Source organism: Enhydra lutris, unplaced genomic scaffold (genome assembly GCF_002288905.1).
Source record: "Enhydra lutris kenyoni isolate GAN:26980312 unplaced genomic scaffold, ASM228890v2 scaffoldscaffold56, whole genome shotgun sequence".
NCBI lineage: Eukaryota > Metazoa > Chordata > Mammalia > Carnivora > Mustelidae > Enhydra > Enhydra lutris.
This window is the reverse complement of record NW_019154140.1, coordinates 12324141-12344813: the sequence shown is the minus strand read 5'-3', so window position 1 is coordinate 12344813 and position 20673 is coordinate 12324141. Positions and strand designations below refer to the sequence as shown.

The 20673-nt window shown below is 55.8% G+C and overlaps 1 protein-coding gene across 2 annotated transcripts; it reads left to right on the top strand.

The window, feature by feature from the left end:
* The first annotated feature begins 157 nt into the window (after positions 1-157).
* On the top strand, positions 158-20673 carry LOC111157974 (zinc finger protein 385A). Of its 2 annotated transcripts, XM_022519744.1 has the most exons (8): positions 158-215; positions 6812-6948; positions 14113-14223; positions 16052-16214; positions 18106-18348; positions 18705-18874; positions 19076-19171; positions 19335-20673. In XM_022519744.1, the coding sequence occupies exons 1-8, from the start codon at positions 206-208 to the stop codon at positions 19563-19565; spliced, it is 1161 nt and encodes a 386-aa protein (XP_022375452.1). In that variant the 5' UTR covers positions 158-205; the 3' UTR covers positions 19566-20673. The 2 variants fall into 2 exon arrangements, with proteins under 2 accessions (XP_022375452.1, XP_022375453.1); XM_022519745.1 differs by lacking the exon at positions 18106-18348 and having other exon boundaries at positions 174-215.

Below are 20673 nucleotides of genomic sequence, written 5' to 3'. Positions count from 1 at the left end.
GCAAGGAGCGGCCGAGACGCCCCCTCCTGGAGCCCAGGGTGTCCGGGTTCCCCCTCCTCCCGTCTTCACCTGCTGCGGGCTCCGCCCCCGCTCCGCCTGGGCCGGCCTCTGCTCCTCCCCCGACTCCTCCCCCCGTACCCCCAGCCTGGCCAGAACGGCCCCCGGGACAGAGCGACGCGGAACCCCGGGCGCCCGGGTCGCCAACATGATCCTCGGTGAGTGGGCTCTGCGGCTCTGGGCTCCGGGGCTCCTGGGTCCCTCTCAGTAGGTCACCCCCCCCCACCTCCCGGCACCGCGGTGACTGCGGTCGCCCGTCAGCAACCGGTTCCCCCTCCCCCTTCATCTGGCTCCACATCTGGGGGTCCCCTCTTCCCCTTTTCCCCAAGCTGCCGCTTCTCTGGGTGATTTAGGGAGTGGTGAAGGGGAAAGACGAGCCGAGTGAGACCCCCGCCCCATAATGAGGACATTGCGTATTCATGAGGCTCATGAATATTATATGACAGTCTATATGACGGTCTACGAGAGGCTGGGGGAGAGGGCTGGTCTTGGCCTGGTGGAGTTGAGGGAAAGGTTCTGACCCGTCCCCCCCCACCCCCACCCCCGCCACACACACACGCCCTCCCCCACCCTTTGCTCAGACACTCCGACATCCTTCTGGGCCCAGGATAAGAGGGAAAGGAGGAAGTGGGGGGCGGGCGGGGAAAAGATGGTGGGTGTAGCTTCGAGGTGTGTGTGGTGGGAGGTGGGAACCTGAGGGTCGGAGATAAGGGGGCTGGGGAGAAGCAGGGGTGGGAAACTGTCCATCCCAGGGCCCCTGCGGCTCCAATCCTGCCTCCGCAGCCATCCTGCCCCAACACGCCAGGACCTGCCCCTCTCTCTCCTTGCTCTGGCTGCCTGGGCCCTTCCTTCCCGGCTTCCTTCTTCTTCCTTCATCCCCCACCCCCACCCCTGCCTTGGGCCGGGGGCACCAGGGAACAAGGAGCAACGGAGAGAGTAAGGATGGGGGAGGGGAGCCCCTGCGGGGCTCTGACAACCCTTCAGCCACAGCCACCCCATCCTCATGACCTACATCGGAAGGGAGCCCCGGGGTGGGGGAGGAGAGGGACTAGCTGTGGGGCTGGACTCCTCCTCAGCTTCCCCGGTCTCCAGGCCCCTGCCTCCACAATAGTCACTGGCCTGTTATGTCCTCTGACCTCTGACCTCTGCCCTGGTTAGGCCAGTTCCTGGGCCCTGTTTATGGTGGGAGACACCCCTCCCTCACATCAGGCCCACACACTCCCTGCCTCCCAATGGGGACACCTGGCTCCATGCTGGTGCCCCAGGGCTTCCTGGCTCCTGCCTCAACCCTCTGCTGGGTCCCTCTGCTGTTTGCCTCCCTGGCTCTTTTGCTTCCCTTCTTTCTTTCCACCTCTGTTGACTTCCCACTTGTGGGCTTTCTCCCCTTCTGCCCTCCTTCCTCCACCTCTTTCTCTCCCTGTCCTGTGTCTCTTCCCTCTCTCACCATGTTATGCACTCCATCATACCTACTCAACGAACGAGGGAACGAAGGCATGAATGACTGGCTGCCTGCCTTTCTCCCGAAAATATCTCCAGCAAAGAAGAGATTCCTCACCCAACTCTGGAGACTGTCCCCGCCCTAAAGTGACCCTCATCTTGAACTCAGGTCCCCAGAACGCAGACTCCACATTCCTCCAACCTCTGCAATCCCTGCAGAGCGTGTGGGCCCCACCCTGGGCAGGGGCCCCAGAGGCAGCCTCGTGCCTATCCAGAACAGGCCAGTGACAGCAGCACTTCCCTTGGTCAGTGGGCTCCAAAGACGAACTCAGGAACCTGCTCAGACCTGACCAAGACTCCATACCTGGGTCCACCAGTTGGACCCCCATCACATGTCCTAGAGGACCCTGTAGTTAATTCCCTCCTTCTTCCTGCCTACGGAAGGGTGGGAAGCCTGTCCACTGGGCTCAGGCCCCACCCCCAGGGCCCATAGTAAGGTTTTCTGTTCCAAATGCTGAGGTCTACTGAGTCCATGTGCGTGGTGGCCCTGACCAAATGGTGGGGCCCGGCCTACCTGCTCAAGATCTAGACCATGGGCCTAAGTTTAAGCAGATGGTGGTTCTGGGCTCAATTCCCTGTTCTGGGCCTTTCTTACTGTCCTCTCCAACTAGGCCTTTGGGGGGAGGGGGCATTGAAGGAGGCCCTTTCCTGTCAGATTGTGAAGATTTCCCAGGGATCATCTCTATCTCTCCTCTTCCTGGCCACCTCCTCCCTTTAGCCCTGCCCTGCCTACAATCACCCTAGGGTTATTAAGGATGATATTTTAAGTAGTTGTTCATAATCATCCCCTTGTTGCTTTAATCTTTGACTTCAAAGCTTTTCCAGCCCTCAGCCTGCCTCCTGTCCAGATCGGGGAAGTTGAGGCAGAAAGGAACAGATACATGGGATTTGGTCAAGATGTCAAGATGCAGGGATTCGAGGCTCTCCCCCCAGTCCCCAATTTTAGGCATTGCTGGGGAGGCAGAAGAGGCCCAAAGTCCTGAAGAAAAAGAAGGGTTAGAGATGAGAGCCCAGTCCAGACCCCAATCCAGTTCCTCCCTTGGCCCCAGAGTTCAATTCCCATCTTAACCCAGTGCTGACCCCATGCTTCTCACCACCTTAGGTTGGGGCCCTAATACTACTTGCAGCCCTAATCCCAATACCTCTCTCTCATCCCACTCTCACCTGGCGCAACCTTCAAGACCAGCACTAACTCACACGCTACCCTTACACCTTTCCTGACTCCTGTGCCTTCCAGACAGGACCACTCCCTGAGCCAGCTCATGGCAGACACTCCCATTCTTTACCACAAGGGCTTGAGGCCCCAGGCCTGACCTAAGACAGCCAAGGGTCTGGGACTCTGACCTGGCCAAAATTTCTGGGGAAGGGAGGAAGGAAAAGACCAGACATCAGTGGGATGGAAGAAGTTAGATGTGGCTTGGTTGTGGCTCGGTGCTAGAGGGGAAACCTGAGCAGGATCAAAGTGCCTAGGGCTAGGATGGACAAAGAAAGGGACGGATGGACATGCAGCCAAGGGTCTGAGAGTTCACCCCCTCTAAAGTGCATTGGGAACTGTCTTTAATAAAGCATTTGGCAATTCCCCACAGAGCTGGGTGGGGCTCTATCTGTTGGAGGTAATTACTCTAATGAGCTTCCCTCTGGAGAGGCTTGCCCCAGCCAGGCCCCAGCCAGGTCCCAGCTCCTCCCTGCCCTGCCTGACTGCATTTCGATCTCCTACCCGCTCCAAACCCACCTGAAGCCCTCACCTAGCCAGATGTCAGAAGCCCTACCTCATTTCCTGCTTCCCCAGCCCTCACTATGTTTCTGCCCTTTCCCCCATACCCCATCTCTAGTCTACCTACAAAAGTGTAGTGCTTGAAAACCCTGTCTCTGGAGCCAGATAGACAGGTTCAAGTCCCTCACTAGCTGTGTGACCTTGGTCAAGTAACTCCCCTTCTCAGAGCTGATTGTTGTCATCGATAAGATGAGGACTCATTTATCTAGCAAACATTTATTGAGCTCCCTTTGTAACATGCCAGCAATTTCCATGGACTCGTTCAATCCTCTCAACAACTCCTTGTGGCAGTGCTATTGTTCTCTTTTGCCAAATGAACTCATCACCTAGCTCCTGAGCCTTGGGGCCATCCTCAGGGAGACCGTGTATGTCCAGTGCCTGGCATATAGGAAGCCCTCAAAAAGGGGCAACTGTTATTCTCAGGGAAGGGGAGAGCCCACCTGAAACGGGAGCCCTGCTTCTGCCCACTCTGCCCATGAGCTGCCATCAGCCCCTCTTCCCATCTCATAGCACAGTAGACCCAAAAATCAGGAGGGAGACAGGTGAATCTCTGCTTGCCCACCTTGCTTCCTTGCCTCACTCCATCCACATTTCAGCCCCGCCCCCACCTCCCTCCCCTTCCTCCTTCCCTCCAGGGCTCCTGTCAGTGGAAAAGATGAGGTGCTGGCCATAGGGAACTGAATCGCTGCTATTTATTTTCCTCCAACCCCAGGAAGTGCAGGGACCTTGCTCTCCCCTTTCTCTCCTTGAACAAGATGGAATCCTGTGCTTGGATCTCATCTCCATACCTTCCAAGTGAGATTAGAGTCCTTCGGGGGTTATGTAGCCGCGAAAGAATTTGCTACAGAGCGTGACAATCTTGATTTAAATCCCAGTCCTGATACTTATAGGCTATGTAACATCAGCCAAGGTTTTTAAGTTCCCTGAGCCTCAGTTTCCTCATATGTCTGATGGGGAAAATAGTATCAGCTATCTCCATAGAATCATAGCTGCCTCAGAGATTAAATGTGATAATACTCAGAACTCATTGCCTGGCACATAGCGGCTCCACAATACTTTTTTTTTTTTTCTGCCTTTTCTAGAACTCATCTCTGTCTTCTTTTTTTTTTCTTTCGTTCTTTCTTTTTTTCGTAAAGATTTTATTTATCTATTTGAGAGAGAAAGAGAACACAAGCTGGGCGAGAGGGAGAGGGAGAGGGAGAAGCAGACTCCTTGCTGAGCAGGGAGCCCCATGCAGGGCTCAATCCCAGGACCCTAAGATCATGACCCACGCTAAAGGCAGATGTTCCACCGACTGAGCCATCCAGGCGCCCTCATCTCATCTTCTGAGATGGGTGTGTGAGTGTTGGGGCTTCAGAGAGTCTGGAGTTGGGGAAAGGGGTCAAGGAGCTGAGCTGTTCTGGGGCGGGGCAAGTGCCAGCCCAAACCAGCTGCTAGGGGTGGGTGCTGTGTGCCTGGGACTCTGGGAGCGCTCAGGTTTCTCTCACCATTCCTGTTGCTGCCCAGGGCTCGTTAAGGCTGCCCTGGTCTGGTGTGGGGGGTGGTGGGGGGGGTGGGGGGGGTGGTGCACGCAGAGGGGAGAAGCCCTGAGGGGACAGACCAGGAAGGAGAGGTGGTCAGACTGTCCCTCAGACTGTCGGTCCCTCTCTTCTCTCTCCCTTTCTTGCTCTCTTTCTATCTTTCTTCCCTGGTCTCTAGCTCTGTGTCCAGCTTTTCAGCAGAGTCTCTTTTTTTCTCTCTCATTTCACTCTCTTCCATCTCTCTGTTGTTCACTATCCTTTTCTTTCTCAGTATCTATGTCTTTTTTCTCAATCACTTACTCCTGCTTCTGTCATTCTTTTCTGTTCTCTCTCATTCACTTTTGTCTGTCTGTCTGTCTGTCTCTCCTCTCCCCCTATCTCATCCCAACTCTGAGGTAGCAGAGGAGGGGACCCACACAGGGTTTACAGACCCCCAGCTGCCCAAGGGCTAAAGCCAAGCATCCTGCCATTTCCTCCGACCCTTAGCCGTCTAAACCCCAAGCTCCCTGCAGCCTTGACCTCAAGTACCCTGGCCACCCACCCTGGCAGAAGGGACAGACCCCTCCAGACCTTTCTGGACCAGCTCCCTGCCCCCAGCTGTGCCTGAGCCACCCTACCCCCTCCCTCTCGCCTCTGATTCCCTAATCCCTGCTCCCCCGCCCTCCCCTCTGCCCCACTTTTCCAGGACTCTGATTGGCTGATTCTACTGACTAGACTGGGGGGAGGGGGCTGGCAAGAGAGGGGGCAGGGGGCAGAACCAAGGGAAGGGGACGCTCTCAGGCCCAGGCCCCTGGGGGGCCAGGGCCAGGCCACTGCCTGGGGGCAGGAGTCACCAGAAACTGAAGGTATGCAAAGGGGCAGTCTCTATGGAGGGAGCAAGAAAGGATCCCGGGGTACCCTCTGCCCCAGTAAGGTCAAGGGAGGACGGGGCCAAGCTTGCAGCCTCCTAGCTTTGCCTTTGTTCCTGGGAACCCCTGTTGTTGGCAGGGGGTTGCTAGAGCAGTAAAGGGCAGCCAGAATTCCCTGACTGGTGGACTGCGAGGTCACAGAAGGGAGCTGGGCTAGTGGAAGCCCAGAGGGGTCCTGAGGGCCTTTGGCCCACCCCCTTTGGAGCCTGGCAAGTGTCCTCCCATGGCTCTGGGGGGAGGAGAAAAAGGTTTCCAGGGTGGGTGGGTAGTGGAGTGGCTAGCCTGGACTTTCATTTCCCCTTGGGGTCAGACCCAGGCATTCCCCTCCCAGAGGCCAAGCTGGCAGTTCCTCCTGCCAAAAGCTGGAGCTGAACACTCACAGTAAGACAAAGGGGCCTGGGGGAAGACAGGAAGGTTGGGGGAGTGGTGCTCTGAGAATGGGCCCAGGCAGTCCACCTTCCAGAGCAAATACCACCCACCTATGACCGACCCCCAGAGATGTCCCCAATTAACCAGGATTTCTGACCTGCACAAATCACAGCTCTTTGGGCAGCCTGACTCAGTAGCCCTCCTCCAAATCTATGCCTCAGTATTCCCCTCTGGGCAGTGGGATGAATCACCCACCTGACTCTGTCCTCCCTGGGGTGAGACTTAGCCTTTGGGATTCCTTGGGGGAAAACCAAACCAGAAGAAGGGAGGGACCAGAGCCATGGAGCTCCCAAGTCCTGCTGATCTAGCAGAGAAGGTCCACAGAGAAGGTCTGTGCTCTTCCTGGGTCTGTAAGATGCCTAAAGGTCTTGGGGGAGGGAGGTAGGCTGGAGAAGGGGGAAGTGAAAACCACCCAGAAGGGAAGGACTGGTCTGCACCCTCCCCTGGGCCCACAGGGCACTGTGCTCCATTGCTCCGGACACAGCAAGCAGGGGAAGTGTGTGTGCACCACGGGGGTCACACTTCTGAGTGTGGAGGCCCCAGCTGGGGAGTGGGACGGACGGGTTTGGGCGGGGCTCCCAAGCTTCAATGTTCCTGCCCCACGTAATGCTTTCTCTGCCCTTCAGGCAGCCTGAGCCGAGCAGGGCCCCTCCCTCTGCTTCGGCAGCCCCCCATCATGCAGCCCCCACTGGACCTCAAGCAGATTCTGCCCTTTCCACTGGAGCCGGCCCCCACCCTGGGCCTCTTCAGCAACTACAACACTGTGAGTAGCAGCCTGCCTGCTTGCCTGCCCTCCCCTCCCCCTGGCTCCTTCTTTCCCTCCAACTCACCCCTGCCCTCTTCTCTTGTATCTAATTCCTTATCTCCTCTTAGGACCCCGTCTCCCTGACTTCTACAAGCATTGTTGGCTATTTGGTACACTACTAACAACAATAACAACGATAGCTAATATTTGCTGAGGCCTCACTCTGAGCCAGATCCTGTGCTACGTGTTTTATATGAATCCTCTCATTAAGTCCAACATCTAGAGGAGAAATGAGACCTAGAGAGGTGACTGTGACTCCAGAGAGGTGGAAGTGGGGACAGGTGCTAAACCCAGAAGGAGGGAACAAGCCTGCCTGTTTGTAAATTCTAGCTCTCTCGCATACACAGCTGGATGGGGAGGGTCAATGGGTTAGGGCTTAGAGGACTAGCAGAGTTATCTAGATTGAATACAGTATGAAATAGGGAGCCATCATCCATTCCTGAGCAGGAAAGTGACTTGATAAGAGCAGCATTTGGGCAAGGTGGGTGGGACAGCTGGTTGAAAAGGAGCAGAGGATAGAGGAGCAAAGCCGGGCCTGTGGGGAAGCCTGGAAGTCCAGACTGGGCCAGTGGTAGGGGCATGTGAGTGTATAGGAAGGGGAGCGGCAAGGTGTTTCCAAGGAAATATTCCTAGGCCATGGTGACCAACTGGTATTTGGGGGTTCGGGGAGAAGGGAGAGGAGTAAAGACTGACTCCAGGACTCAAACCTCTGTGACTGGAAGTCACCTTGACAGGGGCAGGGGTTTGGAGGAGGAAGCTGGTGCAGGGTGGGCTACTGAGCTCACTTTAGGACATGGTGAGCTGGTGTACAAGTGGGATGTTGAGCCGGAAATGTCCAGCAGACAGTTGGAATTTGGGTCCTGGCGAGTTGGTTCGAGCTAAAGGTTTGGGGGAAGTCAGTTTTATTCAGCTCAGATAACCCATCATCAAACCATATTCAGCTACAAACGTTGACTGAGTTTCAACGACGCACCAGGCACTGTAGTAGGTGTTTCTATACCTGATCACACTTCATCTTCACCACAACTCAACAAAGTAGACATTAGGATTCCTGTTTCAACATACAACAAGGCAGAAACTAAAGCTCAGAAGGGTTTAGTAATTTACCGCAGTTGACATGGTATGTGCCAAAGGTATGATTCAACTCCATAGGGAAGCTGTTGTTTTATCGCTGTTTCACAGATGAGGAAATTGAGTTCTAACTATAAGCAAGGCACTGTTCTAGATACAATGGAGACATGAGGGGGAAAATGACAAGGTCCAATCTTGAAAGACCTTATATTCAGGGGAGAAATATCGACATCTATGCAGTGATCTGTAACACAAAACAGAGCAAGAGTTCCAAATATTGTGACAGAGACACTGACAATGATTCAAGTGAACAAAAAAATTTTTGAGTACCTACTAGGTGCTGGGCACCGTACCAGGTGTCATGGGTACAGACTGTCTGTGCCCTTGGGGAGCTCATGCTCAGTAGGAATGATAACAAGTGAACAGCTACCCTATAGTGTGAAAAGAGCTGTGTCAGAGGAATTTAGCTTGTATGGGAGCCCAAGCAGGGTGTCAGGAAAGACTTGCTGAATGAGGCAGTGCCTAAGGGACCAACCAGAGCTGAACAGGAGAAAGAGAACAGAGGAAAAGAGATTGAACCCGGAGGTGACATATGATTTGGGCTTTGAAGAATTATTAGCAGGCTTTTAAAAGGGACCTTAGAGAACATTCCAGACTGAAGCAAACAGCATGAACAAGGACTAGAAAAGAGCACTTGAAGAAGGGCAATTGATTCAGTTTGGCTGGACCAGAAGGGGCTGAGAACATTTCCTTCCACCCCCTACCCTCCCACTCTCACCCTGTCCCCCACCCCCCACCCCCTGGTCTGCACACCTTATTTACATTTACCTTTAGGTCTCCAATGTCATTTCCCCCATTTTATTAGATGAGGAAACACAGACCAGAGAGGTTAAGTGACTTGCCCAAGGTCACAAAGCTAGTCAATTCGCATGGATAGTTCAGGCTTTCTGACTCCCACAGAGCTCAGGCCCCACTGCCTCTAGCAGGGACTAGCTATTTAAAGCCATGAGTGCTGATAAGCTCGGAGAGTGCAGCAGAGCGTTGAGCAGCACCAACTTTGGCATCTGGCCGGCAGGATTTGAATTGACATTCCAAAAGTACTGGCTGTGTTACCTTAGGCAAATTGCTTCACCACTCTGAACCTGAATTTTACCAGCTGTAAAAACTAGATAGTAATAGTATCAACACACAAGGCTGTTGGGAGAATTGTATCACATAATTGTAATGCCTGGCCCAAAGTAAGTGTTCCGTTTTAGCCACTAGGATTAGTATGTTATTGCTATTATTTTCATTTAAAAGAGGATCAGAGAGAGAAAGGTAGTATGGCCAAGGCCTCAGCCTTTTGGAACAAGTAGAATTAGGCAGCGGGAACAGGAGGAGGCTCCAGCAAAGGAAATGGAAGAGCCACTGGAGGGGGTGGGGATGCAACCTGGTTCCTGTAGAGTTGGAGAAGCCAAGGGAGAGAGTGTGGCGGGCTGCATCAATAGTGTCAAATTCTGCAGGGGAATGAGGACTGCAGAAAAGCTGCAGACAGCCCATTGGCAATACTGTGCAGCAGTTAAGTACATGGCTTTGGAGTCAGGCAGCCCAGCTTTAAATTCAAATCCCAGTTCAGCCACTTACTAGCTTATGACCTTGGGCAAATTATTTAACCTCTCTAAACCTCAGTTCCCTCATCTATAAAATGAAGATAATGATAGTACTTATTCTGAATAGTGGTTGTGAAGATTAAATTAGATAATCCATGCAAAGAGCTCAGTACAGAGGCTGGTACATTGCAAGGGCTCAATCAACATTAGCTAGTGATGGTGGTGGGGTGGCCGTGGTTTTATTATTCATCGCAGAGTCTCCCCCTCCCTGGACTAAGACCTCCAGATCTCTCTCCTACTGGGGCAGTTCCTACCTCTTAGACCCCTTGCCACATTATGCTTTCCTCTGCCCTTGGATGTCCCTCATTGTCTCCCAAAGACAACCTCTCTCTACCTCCAGCCCCCCCGCTTCACTCTTCTCTCTGTCCTAGGTGGAATGGGAGAGGGTGAGATCCAGAGATGAGAGAGGGGGAAACCTAGGACTTGTCCAGAGAGGATGAGCAGGTGTCTGGGGAAGTGGGTTGCTCTGCCCTCCTGTCCCTCAGCCGCCAGTGCTGCCCCTACTCGACCACCAGAGGGCGGCAAGTGCACGAAACATAAGTTCTTTGGGAACCTGGTTGTCCAGCAGGTGGCGGGCGACGGGACGAGGTGGGAAGAGGTTAGGGACGATGTCCCCAGTCTGAGGTCGCTTCTGCTCTGGACGCCCCCGAGCTCGACCGTTCAGAGGAGTCGCTGAGAGGCAGTGCCTGACACCTAGGTACCTGGGCTCAATTTTCCCTCCTTAGTAGAAGCGACGTGTAAAAAAGACAAAGGAGTAGTGCTTAGAGGGAAGAGGAGAAGCGTCGTTTGGGGACCTGGAAGAGAGGTTGTTAGCAAAGGAGCGAAGGCCAGAGCAGAAGGGATGGAAGAAAGGAGAAACGTCCGAGCTAGAGAAACAGAGTCGTCCAAAGGATTGGTGGGTCCAGTGGGGACACTGGACCCAGGAAGAGTCCTCAGTGGAGGAAGCCGAGGTCACCTGGTCAATACACGGTCACCGGGCCGAGCGGCCCCTCTCCAGCGCAAGGTTTACCCTGGAACGTGTATCTGGATACGGACACCCCCTCCTCTCCTCTTCTCACCCCAGCCCCGCTTCATCCCTCGCTGGCTCCTTAGCCCCACCCCCGTCCGTGGCCCGCCCTCGGCCCCGCCTCTGGGGCGGGCTCCGGTCCCGGCCCGCACCGCCTCCCCTTCTCCGGCCCGGCCGGCCGCACAGCCCCGAGCCACCCGGGCAACGAGCGCCGCGTCGCCGGCCTGCCAGGCCCGGCCAGGCTCGGGTGCCCCGCCCGGGTCCGCCGCCCCGGGCCATGGAGTCGCGGCCCCCGGGGTCCCGCAGGGTAAGCTACCCGGCCCCTCCTCTCTCCCTGACTCCCGACGCTGCCGCAGCGCCCCCCCCCCCCATCCCAGCCCGCCCCTGGCGGGCGGGCTACCTCTCCTTTCGCTTGGTCCTCTGGTTATTTGGCCCATCCCCCATAGCTGGCGCGGTCCCAACCAATCTCTGGATCCCAGCTGGCACCCCCAGACTGTTGCCACCGTACTGGATACCCCCACCTCTGCTTCTCAGATCCTTGGAGTCCCCCAAATCTTCAGACTTCCCATCAGGTCTTACATGTACCTTCAAATTACCACGCCGCTTAGGGCCCTCTTATCCCATCCCGGCATCTCTCCCCTTCCCAACATCCCTCCCCCACCAGCTTCCACCTGCTCTTTAGACACCCCCTAGCTCTCTCTCTTTCTTATTTCAATTCTTCCAATCCCTCAATTCTTCCCATCCCTGAGATTCCACCCTCATTCCCTTTTCACCTTTATGGGGGGGAGGGGAGAGGATGGGGAAGTGGGGTGGTCAAACAAGGGGCAGCGGTTTACATCAGATAAAGGGCAATGGAAGGAAATATAATCGTGCCCCCCTCCCCCGCCTCGTGTTCCTGATCTGGTTTCCTCCCTTCCCTCCCCCTTGCCCTTCCTGATTCATTTTGCCCCAGCTTCAGGGAGCCATTCCCCTTCATGTGTGCTGTTGGAGGGCAGGTGGGAAAGGAATGTTTTTGTGGACCTTTCCAGGCAGTGTCTAGGCCAAAATCCCAAGGAAGGGGCTCTGGAGGGGAATGGGCTGTGGGAGATGCTGGCCTCCACCCCTCCCCAGAGAGCCGTCATCTAGGTCACCAGGGCCTCTTGACCTTGGCCTGGAGCCGCATTTCAGTGGCTCACATTCCACCTGCGCAGGGATTGGGCCCAGAAGCCCTCACCTTCAGCCTGGTGTCTCCTCAGTTCCTGGAGGAGAGGATAGGAAGGACCCACCGCCCTGGGTTGGTGCCCTCTTCCCCACCCACCCCCATCCCTGGCTGTTGTTTATGGACTTAAACCTGAGGAAGGGTGTGTGCAAAAGAAAAGGCTCTCAGCCTGGGAGGAAGGACCCAAGTGGGGCAGAGACCATTCTTCCAGGATGGTTGTTGGGACAGTCAGCCCACAGGTCAGCCTCAGGGCACTCTGGGGAGCAGTCTGGGGCAGAGACAGAACTGGGGCCTCTGCTGTCCCCTCTCCATCCCACCTCTCTCCCTACGGCTGTCATCGACTTAGGTTTCCTGGCCCAGATTGGGTTTCTGTTTGGGCTGAATTCCATTCCCCACCCAGCTTGTGAGGAAGCCCAGGGGCTGAGGAGAACCCTGGGGCAGGGGGCTGGTGGGGGGCTGGGGGTGTCTCTGGGTAGGGAGGACTGACGCCTGGGGACTGGGAGCTGAGAGCAGTTGTCTGTCTCCCCTTTCTGATTAAAGCCTGTCTCCAACTTGGTCTGTCTTTCTTTCTGCCAAACACATCATACATTCTCACAGATAAACACACAGCTGAAGATTACACAACCTGACCATTCATGGCGTCGGCAAAGCCCCCAACACAGAAATGTTGATACATAAATGATGTACACACAGCACATGACACTCCTTCACACTCCACCCATGCACAGATTGATCACAGCCTGCCTAGACACACACAGTCACACCCATTCTTCCCTTGTTTGGCTTTTCTTTGAATAGGACCTGGGTTTCCAGGAGGTGAGAAGTGAGCTACTGCAAGGGGCTGCTTCCAGCCAAGGACAGACCCAGTGATGGGACACTTATCAGTCAGACCAGTCATCTGAACTTGGTCATGGCTCCTGCCTCTACTACTACTAAATCAGGCAGCCCATTTCACAGGGATCTAAAGCGCCCTTCCTGACATTACCCCCAACCAGCCAGTGAGGCTACTGGGGAGAGTCAGGATATAGGGACTTTTCAGATTCCAACCACCTTCTTCCCCCTGCCTCATGTTTCTGTTTCTCAGCAGTGTCTTATGGGAACCATGAAGACCTGGGAACAGGGAAGGGGCTCAGCTGAGGAGCTAAGGAACCCCAAGTCCCAGCCACTATTTTTCACTAGATTCTTCCACCTAGAAGACAAAACTTCAACTCTAATTTCATTCCGTCCTTAGGAGAGGTCCCAGCCATCACTCAATCCTCAGTCTCGGCTACATTCCAGTCTCGCCTCTCCCTGGCTGCCTAGGGGCCAGAAGGGAGGAGGACTGTGCAGGGAGGCAGTTTTCATGCCTCTAGGCCCCTGGCTTCATCCCCTGATAGCTGAAGGCCTCAGAGAGAAACTCCCATCCTCTCCCTCCTCCTGTGAACTCTTGGCAGGAGACTGTGAAGACATCTGCTGACCCAGGGTGGGGGCAAAGACGGTTCCCAATCACGCCCAGTCCCACAGCCCTGCCCCAGAGAAAGAGTTCAGAAGATCTCTCGGCTGCCTCAGACCAGCCCAGCTTCTTAGTCCCCCCCCCCACTAATTCCCCTTTATTCGCTACAGCCACGTGTTCTCACCGGAGTTCTTTTACTCCCTTTAGACCTGCTGCCTTAAAGATGTCTAGGAAGTGTGTTAGGGCAACCCGGGACTCGATGGGAAGCTGGGAATATCTGTCTCCTGGGATGAGAAGCTTGCCTTGGGAGACATCTCGCACCAGAGTGGGGCCAAAAGAGTTCCAAGGCCTCAGCTGAAGGCCCTAGGATCTGGGGTGCTTTGGGACTTCCCATCAGTTGAGCTTCTGGTGGATTCGCCTAGCTAGAGGCCAAAAAGAGTTGGATCATCATGGTGTGATGAACTGAGACAGCAGTCCATGTTCGAGTACCAGCTCTGCTGTTAACGCGTCATAGGACCTTGGGCAAACCACTTCTACTTTCTGTCGGATGGGAGCAAGGGGCCAGTTGATCCTTCAGGTCCCTTCCGGTGTGGTGAAGATTGGGCTAGGAGGGAATCAGGGGACTGAGGCTCAGAGCCCTCAGGCCAACTGAGAGCTAGAGAAGGGGTTCTGGGGATTTTGGTTCAACCCAGCTGCTACAAATGTGGGGGATGATGGACATAAGCTTGTGCTGGGGTTCCTGGCTCACCCCAGCCTGCCTCCACAGATGGACCCTGTGCAGAAGGCTGTACTCTCCCATACTTTTGGGGGACCCTTACTCAAGACCAAGCGGCCCATCATTTCCTGTAACGTCTGTCAGATCCGCTTCAATTCTCAGGTAAGAAGCGTAACTGCTCAAGGGGGTGGGGCAGCGAAAGCCAGGGGATGTCAGGGGAGGAACAAAGAATGGGGATACTGCAGGAGGGGCAGGGGTGGATGGAAGGCACTTGAGAGGGACAAGAGGTGGCCGTCTATTTCAACATGAAGTAGGCCAGTCCTCTATGGCTGACCTCTCCCTCCCTTGGCGACTGAGGCTTCCCTGGTTCAGAACTTCTTACAACACAGGTAGCCATCATGTCTGCATGGGAGAGTGGCCTCTGGCGTGCTAGTCCTTGGGCACTGGGCTGAGTTAGGACACTGAGTCCCCTGCAGAACCTGTGCCTCCATGACCTCTGCTAAACTCCTCCCCTCACCCACCCACTTCACTCTAACCTCCCAGCTTCCTCCTCTCTCTACCCTTTCCCGTGACAGACTTTCCCATGGAGAGAAGCCGCCCAAAATGCAGAACCTAGGTGTCAGGCCTTCCAGCCATCCTCCGTCTGAGGCTCCCCTGGGACTTCTGTGTGGGTCTAGAGGGGACTTTGTGGGGTACAAGTTCTCAGAGCTTTTGGAGAAAAACAGCAGAGCCTCATTCTGCTGAGTAGGGGGAAATAAAGCACATTCTGTTTCTCTACCCAGTCCACACACACGCACACACACACACACACACCGTGATGCCAGGCTCCACACATCACTGCCCCACCCCTGGGCTGTCAATCTTCTTGATTCATCCACACTTTTTTTGTTTGTTTGTTTGTTTGTTTGTTTGTTTTTTAAAGATTTTATTTATTTATTTGACAGAGAGAGAGAGATCACAAGTAGACAGAGAGGCAGGCAGAGAGAAAGAGAGAGAGAGGGAAGCAGGCTCCCTGCTGAGCAGAGAGCCCGATGCGGGACTCGATCCCAGGACCCTGAGATCATGACCTGAGCCGAAGGCAGCGGCTTAACCCACTGAGCCACCCAGGCGCCCCGATTCATCCACACTTTTTATTTCTACTCTGTCCCTGTCTGGGTGACCTTGGGGCTCCAGGACTGTATGTTCTTAGCAGGAGGTGCACATAGGAGTCAGGGTAGAGCCAGGACCAACCCCACTTTAGGTCTTTCCTTTACCTTAATCCCAGGCATCCCCTCTCCCAACCCTGGCTCCACTCACTGGTGGAGGGCAGAGAACTAGAGGGGCAGGGGGCCAATACTAGGCAGCCTTCCCCTCTTTTGCCCTCCCTTTCCCTTCCCCACCAAGTGGTTCTGTTTTGACAGCTGTCTCTACTGCTGTCTCTATCTCTAGATCTGGGCTTGGGGCCAGGGTCCTCCAGGGTGTCCACAGAGGCTTCAGGAAAAATGAGAACCAGGGGGAAGTAGTCAGGAGAGAGCCCAGACCTCAGGGCTCTTTGGGACTCCCAGCCTGAGTATAGAAGCAGTGAAGGCTGCCTCCCAGGACCAGGAGACATAGGCAAAGAGGGCCAGGGGGCCAAGAGATTGCTGGCTGGCTGGCTGGCTGGCTGGGTTGCTAGGACCATCCCATTTAGTATTCTATTATAGGTTGGGGTAACCCTCCCTCACCCAGAACTAGGTGAGAAGCTGGAGTCAGCAGCCAGGCCCTGGGTGTGGTGGTAGGGTGGAGCCTGGGCTAGGTAAGGATCCAGGTTTCCACCTACTCAAGCTTGAGAAGCTAGTCTGAACCCCAGGAATAATCAGCCCTCCTTGGCATGGGGCTTTACATCTCACTGGTACAGTGAGAGAGTCACTGCAGCCTGCTGAGACCACCCCAGCACCTGAAGGAGCTCTGTGGGGAGAATGGTCAGATTAAAGGTGGTCTCAGATTCCATTTTCTTCCTTCATCCCTAAAGAGCCAGGCAGAGGCACACTACAAAGGTAATCGCCACGCCCGAAGAGTCAAAGGCATCGAGGCTGCCAAGACCCGAGGCAGGGAGCCTGGTGTCCGGGAACCTGGAGACCCAGCTCCCCCTGGCAGCACCCCCCCAAACGGGGATGGTGTAGCCCCCCGTCCAGGTGTGTCTGAATCCTGCTCACCCTACCTTCCCCCCCCACCGCATTGTTCAACCGATCTTGTCTCTGTTCTTTCCCCACTTCCTAGAATTCTCTGCTTTCATCTCCCTCTTCCTCAGCCCCTACCCCACCCTGACCCAAGGTGAGTCCTAGAGCCAAGCACAGTGATACAGAATTTCCATCCTGTCACCCTCACTCCCGCCCCAGCTCCTCTCGACAGTCCCCACTGTCTGTCCTCCCCACCACCCAGTGACTCAGACAGGGGCTAGGGTGAGGCCACCTGGCAAACTTCCTCAAGAAAAAAGGAGCCATCAAATCCAGGGAGAGCCTCCTTCATCTTGGGGAGAGGGGCAGGGAGGAATTAGGACACCTCAGGGCCTGCCTGGGGGTACTGAGAGCTCAGGAAACTCAGGCCACTCCCTAGATGATCTTGGTTGATCTATAGACCTCACTGGGCCAGAGTTTTCTTTCCTGGGAGTGAGACTTTAAGATGTTTGAGGTCTTTTCCAGGTTTACAAAAAGCAGCTCTGAGATTCTTTCTCCCTCATGGCTGGTGGCCATTTTCAATCATACTCCCAGCCAAGAAATTGGAAAGAAGGAATATCAAGACAGGAACATACGAGCCACCCGCATCCTGGGATTACCACATCAGATATCAGTCATGACCAACTCCAGAGAGACTGAAGAGCCCCATTTCCTCTTATCCTTGCCTGTCCTTTCTGCCCCACCCTAAGCAGAATGAAAACCAGGCATCTGCTTCACCAGCTTGGGAACCAGGACCCCGCTCTCAACACACACACATGCACACACAGACACACACACACATCCTGCAGAGAAGCACAGACAGGGTGGGCAGGTGAGCTGAGTTCTAACTGTGCTCTGGCTGCTTAGTCTGACCATTTTTTAAGTTGGCAGCATCTGCAAAATGGGAATGATGATGATCGTGGTAGTGGTAGCTGACATTTCCTGAACATCACTGTTCTAGGTGCTTTATGTATACTACCTCAGTGAATTAGTTCTGATGGTGCATCTCGAAGGAGATCATGATACCTGCCCTACTTGTGTAAACCGTGAAGCCCTGTCCAGATTGAGATGTGGGTGTGCTATCTGGATTGACGTGGGGTAATGGATGACAGAAATGAGCAAGAGAAATAAAGGGAAAGCTCGCAGGATGGACAAGCAAATGCACACCTACGGGGGTCAGGAGGTCCCTTCCCACAGGTGCCCCACTCCCACTGCCAGCCTCCCCATGACCCGGAAACTGGATCGGCCGCTGGAGCAAGAATGGGAGTGCTAGAGTTTCCCCTGTACAGAGGCCAGAACCCAGCGCTGAGGGCTGGGGCCTGTGCATCTTTAATCAAGCCATGAATTATAGAGCAGCCTGCATCCCTGTTCCCTCTCCGGTTCTGCTGTTTCTATTTCCCTTTTGCCATGTCTGTAACTGTTTCTCCTGACCTCTCCTCATGCTGCCTCTGCCCCTTCCTAGAGCTCTTTGGCATGCCTCCCTGGGGACTGGGCAGGACTCTGGGAAGGGGCTGGTCGGGCAGGAAGCCCAGGCCGGCTGGTAGGCCATCGAGGCCGGAATCCTTGTTCCATGCCTCTCCCCATGGCTAGGCCAGGTGCCAGCTTCACCCTGAAGAGGGGGCCAGTGGGGCCAAACCCCTCAACCATTCTCAGCTTCTGGAGAATGAGCCAGGCCTTGGAGCCTCACACCCAGCCTGCAGCAGCTAGACCACATTTGGCTCTGGCCCAGGGCATGAGAGCATGCATGTTGTCACAGGGTGGGGACTCCTGGGCCCTTGCCCTTCAGGAAATGGGGGTGGGTTTCCTCCACATAAAGAATCTTCTCCAAAAACCATCTGGGGTTACCCCTATGTTTCTCCCCTAACAACAGTTTCCATGGAGAATGGACTGGGTCCAGCTCCAGGATCCCCAGAGAAACAGCCTGGCTCCCCATCCCCTCCCAGCATTCCGGAGACTGGTCAGGGTACAACCAAGGGTGAAGGGGGGACTCCAGCCCCAGCTTCCCTGCCTGGGGGCAGCAAGGAAGAAGAGGAAAAGGCCAAGCGGCTGCTCTACTGTGCTCTGTGCAAGGTGGCAGTGAACTCCCTGTCCCAGCTTGAGGCTCATAACAAAGGTATGGACTCTCCTTCCACCCCTACTCCCCTGTCCTCAGCCCCCTCCTGCTCCCTACCTCCTAATTCATTCCCCTGGTTTCCAACATCCTGGACCCTCTAAGACTTCCCAGTATATCTCCCTCCCAAATAATCTCCCCACCTCCTTAGTCACCGACTTTCTCGGTTCCCCCTCCACCTGACTTCTTTACCTGTGACTCTCCCCTGATCCACCTTGTGTTTGGGGGGCATCCCAAGGGGCTGGGGAAAACCCCACAGTTGATGCTCTCCTATCTTTTAATTGGGAATGTGTTTGTCATCTAGTAGGCGTGGAAACTTTTTCCTCCACCCCTTATCTTCTGCCCTCTCTGGGCTCCAGGTACTAAGCACAAGACAATTCTGGAGGCCCGAAGTGGCCTGGGTCCCATCAAAGCTTACCCTCGTCTGGGGCCTCCCACTCCTGGGGAACCAGAGGCCCCTGCCCAGGACCGAACCTTCCACTGTGAGATCTGCAATGTCAAGGTCAACTCGGAGGTCCAACTGAAACAGGTGGGTCCAAGGCCTTTCCCAGGAACTCTAGGGAGCTCTACTCACTAAGTGGGGAAGAGAACAGGGAGCTTGGGTGAGGGCGCTTCTCTCAGGGTATGTCCTTGGTGCCACAGAAAGGGCGGAGCCAGGTGTTTGGGGTGTGCCAACCAGTGTTGCTCCTTTCCCAGTGGCTCACAGCCCCCTATCCTCTCAATCCTACAGCACATTTCCAGCCGGCGGCACCGAGATGGCGTGGCCGGGAAGCCCAACCCGTTACTGAGCCGTCACAAGAAGCCTAGGGGCGCCGGGGAGCTGGCGGTGAGGCCTGGGCGCCGGAGAATTCGGCCTTGAGCGCGGGGCGGGGGGGGGGGGGGGGGGGGGGAACGGGGGGGAGAAGGCGATGCGGGCGGGCCCGGGGAGAGGTGGGGTTTGCGAGCCGCGGCGCGACTTCTCTCTTTCCCCGCCCCTCTCCCCCCTGCAGGGCACGCTGACTTTCTCCAAGGAGCTGCCCAAGTCCCTGGCCGGTGGCCTGCTCCCCAGCCCCCTGGCGGTGGCTGCGGTGATGGCAGCGGCAGCAGGCTCCCCGCTGTCCCTGCGTCCGGCCCCAGCCGCACCTCTTCTCCAGGGACCGCCCATCACCCACCCCTTGCTCCACCCGGCCCCCGGGCCCATCCGAACTGCGCACGGACCCATCCTTTTCTCCCCCTACTGACCTGAACCACAACCCCCCTCCCATTCAAACCCCCCCACCTCCAGCCGGGACCCAGGCTTCCAGGCTCCAAGCCTGCCCCTACTCTCGGCACTCCCTGAATGATCTCTCTCCTTCCCCCCCACCCCGAGGTACGGGGTTCCAGGAAAGGGGAGGGGTAGCGGGGGAGGGGGGCTTCAGAAGGGGGGGGAACACCCCAGATCTCAGGGAACCCCGCCCCCTGCCCTTCCCTCTCCCCTAGAAAAGGGGGGGCCGTCTCACCCCCGAGCCCCCTTGGAGACACCCCCCCAAAAGCCATGTCCATTCAGCCCTTCCCCCCCCAAACCTAGCACAAAACGGGGTTCACAAGCCATGGTCGGAGTCCGGGGGGGCAGAAATGGATTTTCCTGGCAATAAGCGGACTCTGGGACTCCGGCCCCCTGCCCCCAAACCGAAGCGCTTCCGTGAACACCCCCATCCTCCGCAGGGGGAGGGGAGCGGGCGGGATCCTGGGTCCCTCAAAAGCACTTTGGTTTTACCGCCTGCAACCTCACTGTGCCCGCCCCGCACCATGCCCCAGCCCCAGGTCTACCTGGGCCCATCGCAGGGGGCAGCACTTGGGGGCATCTCTGGCACTTGGGTGGGACCAAGTAGATGCTCCTACAGACCCTTCCCTCACCTTCTTCCTCCCCAGTCTGGATTCCATTCTTTTCACCAGCACCCATCGCCCAAGGGGTACCGAGGGGGGCAAGGGGTGTCCAGTCCAAGCCCACCCCCGCCTCGCCTTCCGCAAAACTGTGAGCAAAAAGCAATAGAAGCCTCGCCCCCGCCCCTCCCCTTTCCGCAGGATTCGCTGAGTCTGTAGCCTCCCCCGTCCTCGCTCCTAGACCTCATGGCTGTCCCTACCACCAAACACCTCCAACTGCACAACTCGGGCGGGGGCGTGACCTCCCTCCCCTCTCTGTGGTTTCCGTGTCGTCAGCCCTTACAGCAGCCGACCGGGAGGGGGACGGGCCCCCACTGGCCTTCCCGTCCCCATCAACTCTTTATGCTTGACGATGTAGCAACCCCGGCCCCCCACCCACGTCTTTCCTTTTCCCTCTCCCCGACAATAAAGTCTGGATTCGTTGCC

Coding starts and splice junctions, on each gene's coding strand:
- LOC111157974 (XM_022519744.1), top strand. Junction 14,224..16,051: donor AGATCCGCTTCAATTCTCAG/GTAAGAAGCGTA, acceptor TCATCCCTAAAG/AGCCAGGCAGAGGCACACTA. Junction 19,172..19,334: donor GGGGCGCCGGGGAGCTGGCG/GTGAGGCCTGGG, acceptor TCCCCCCTGCAG/GGCACGCTGACTTTCTCCAA.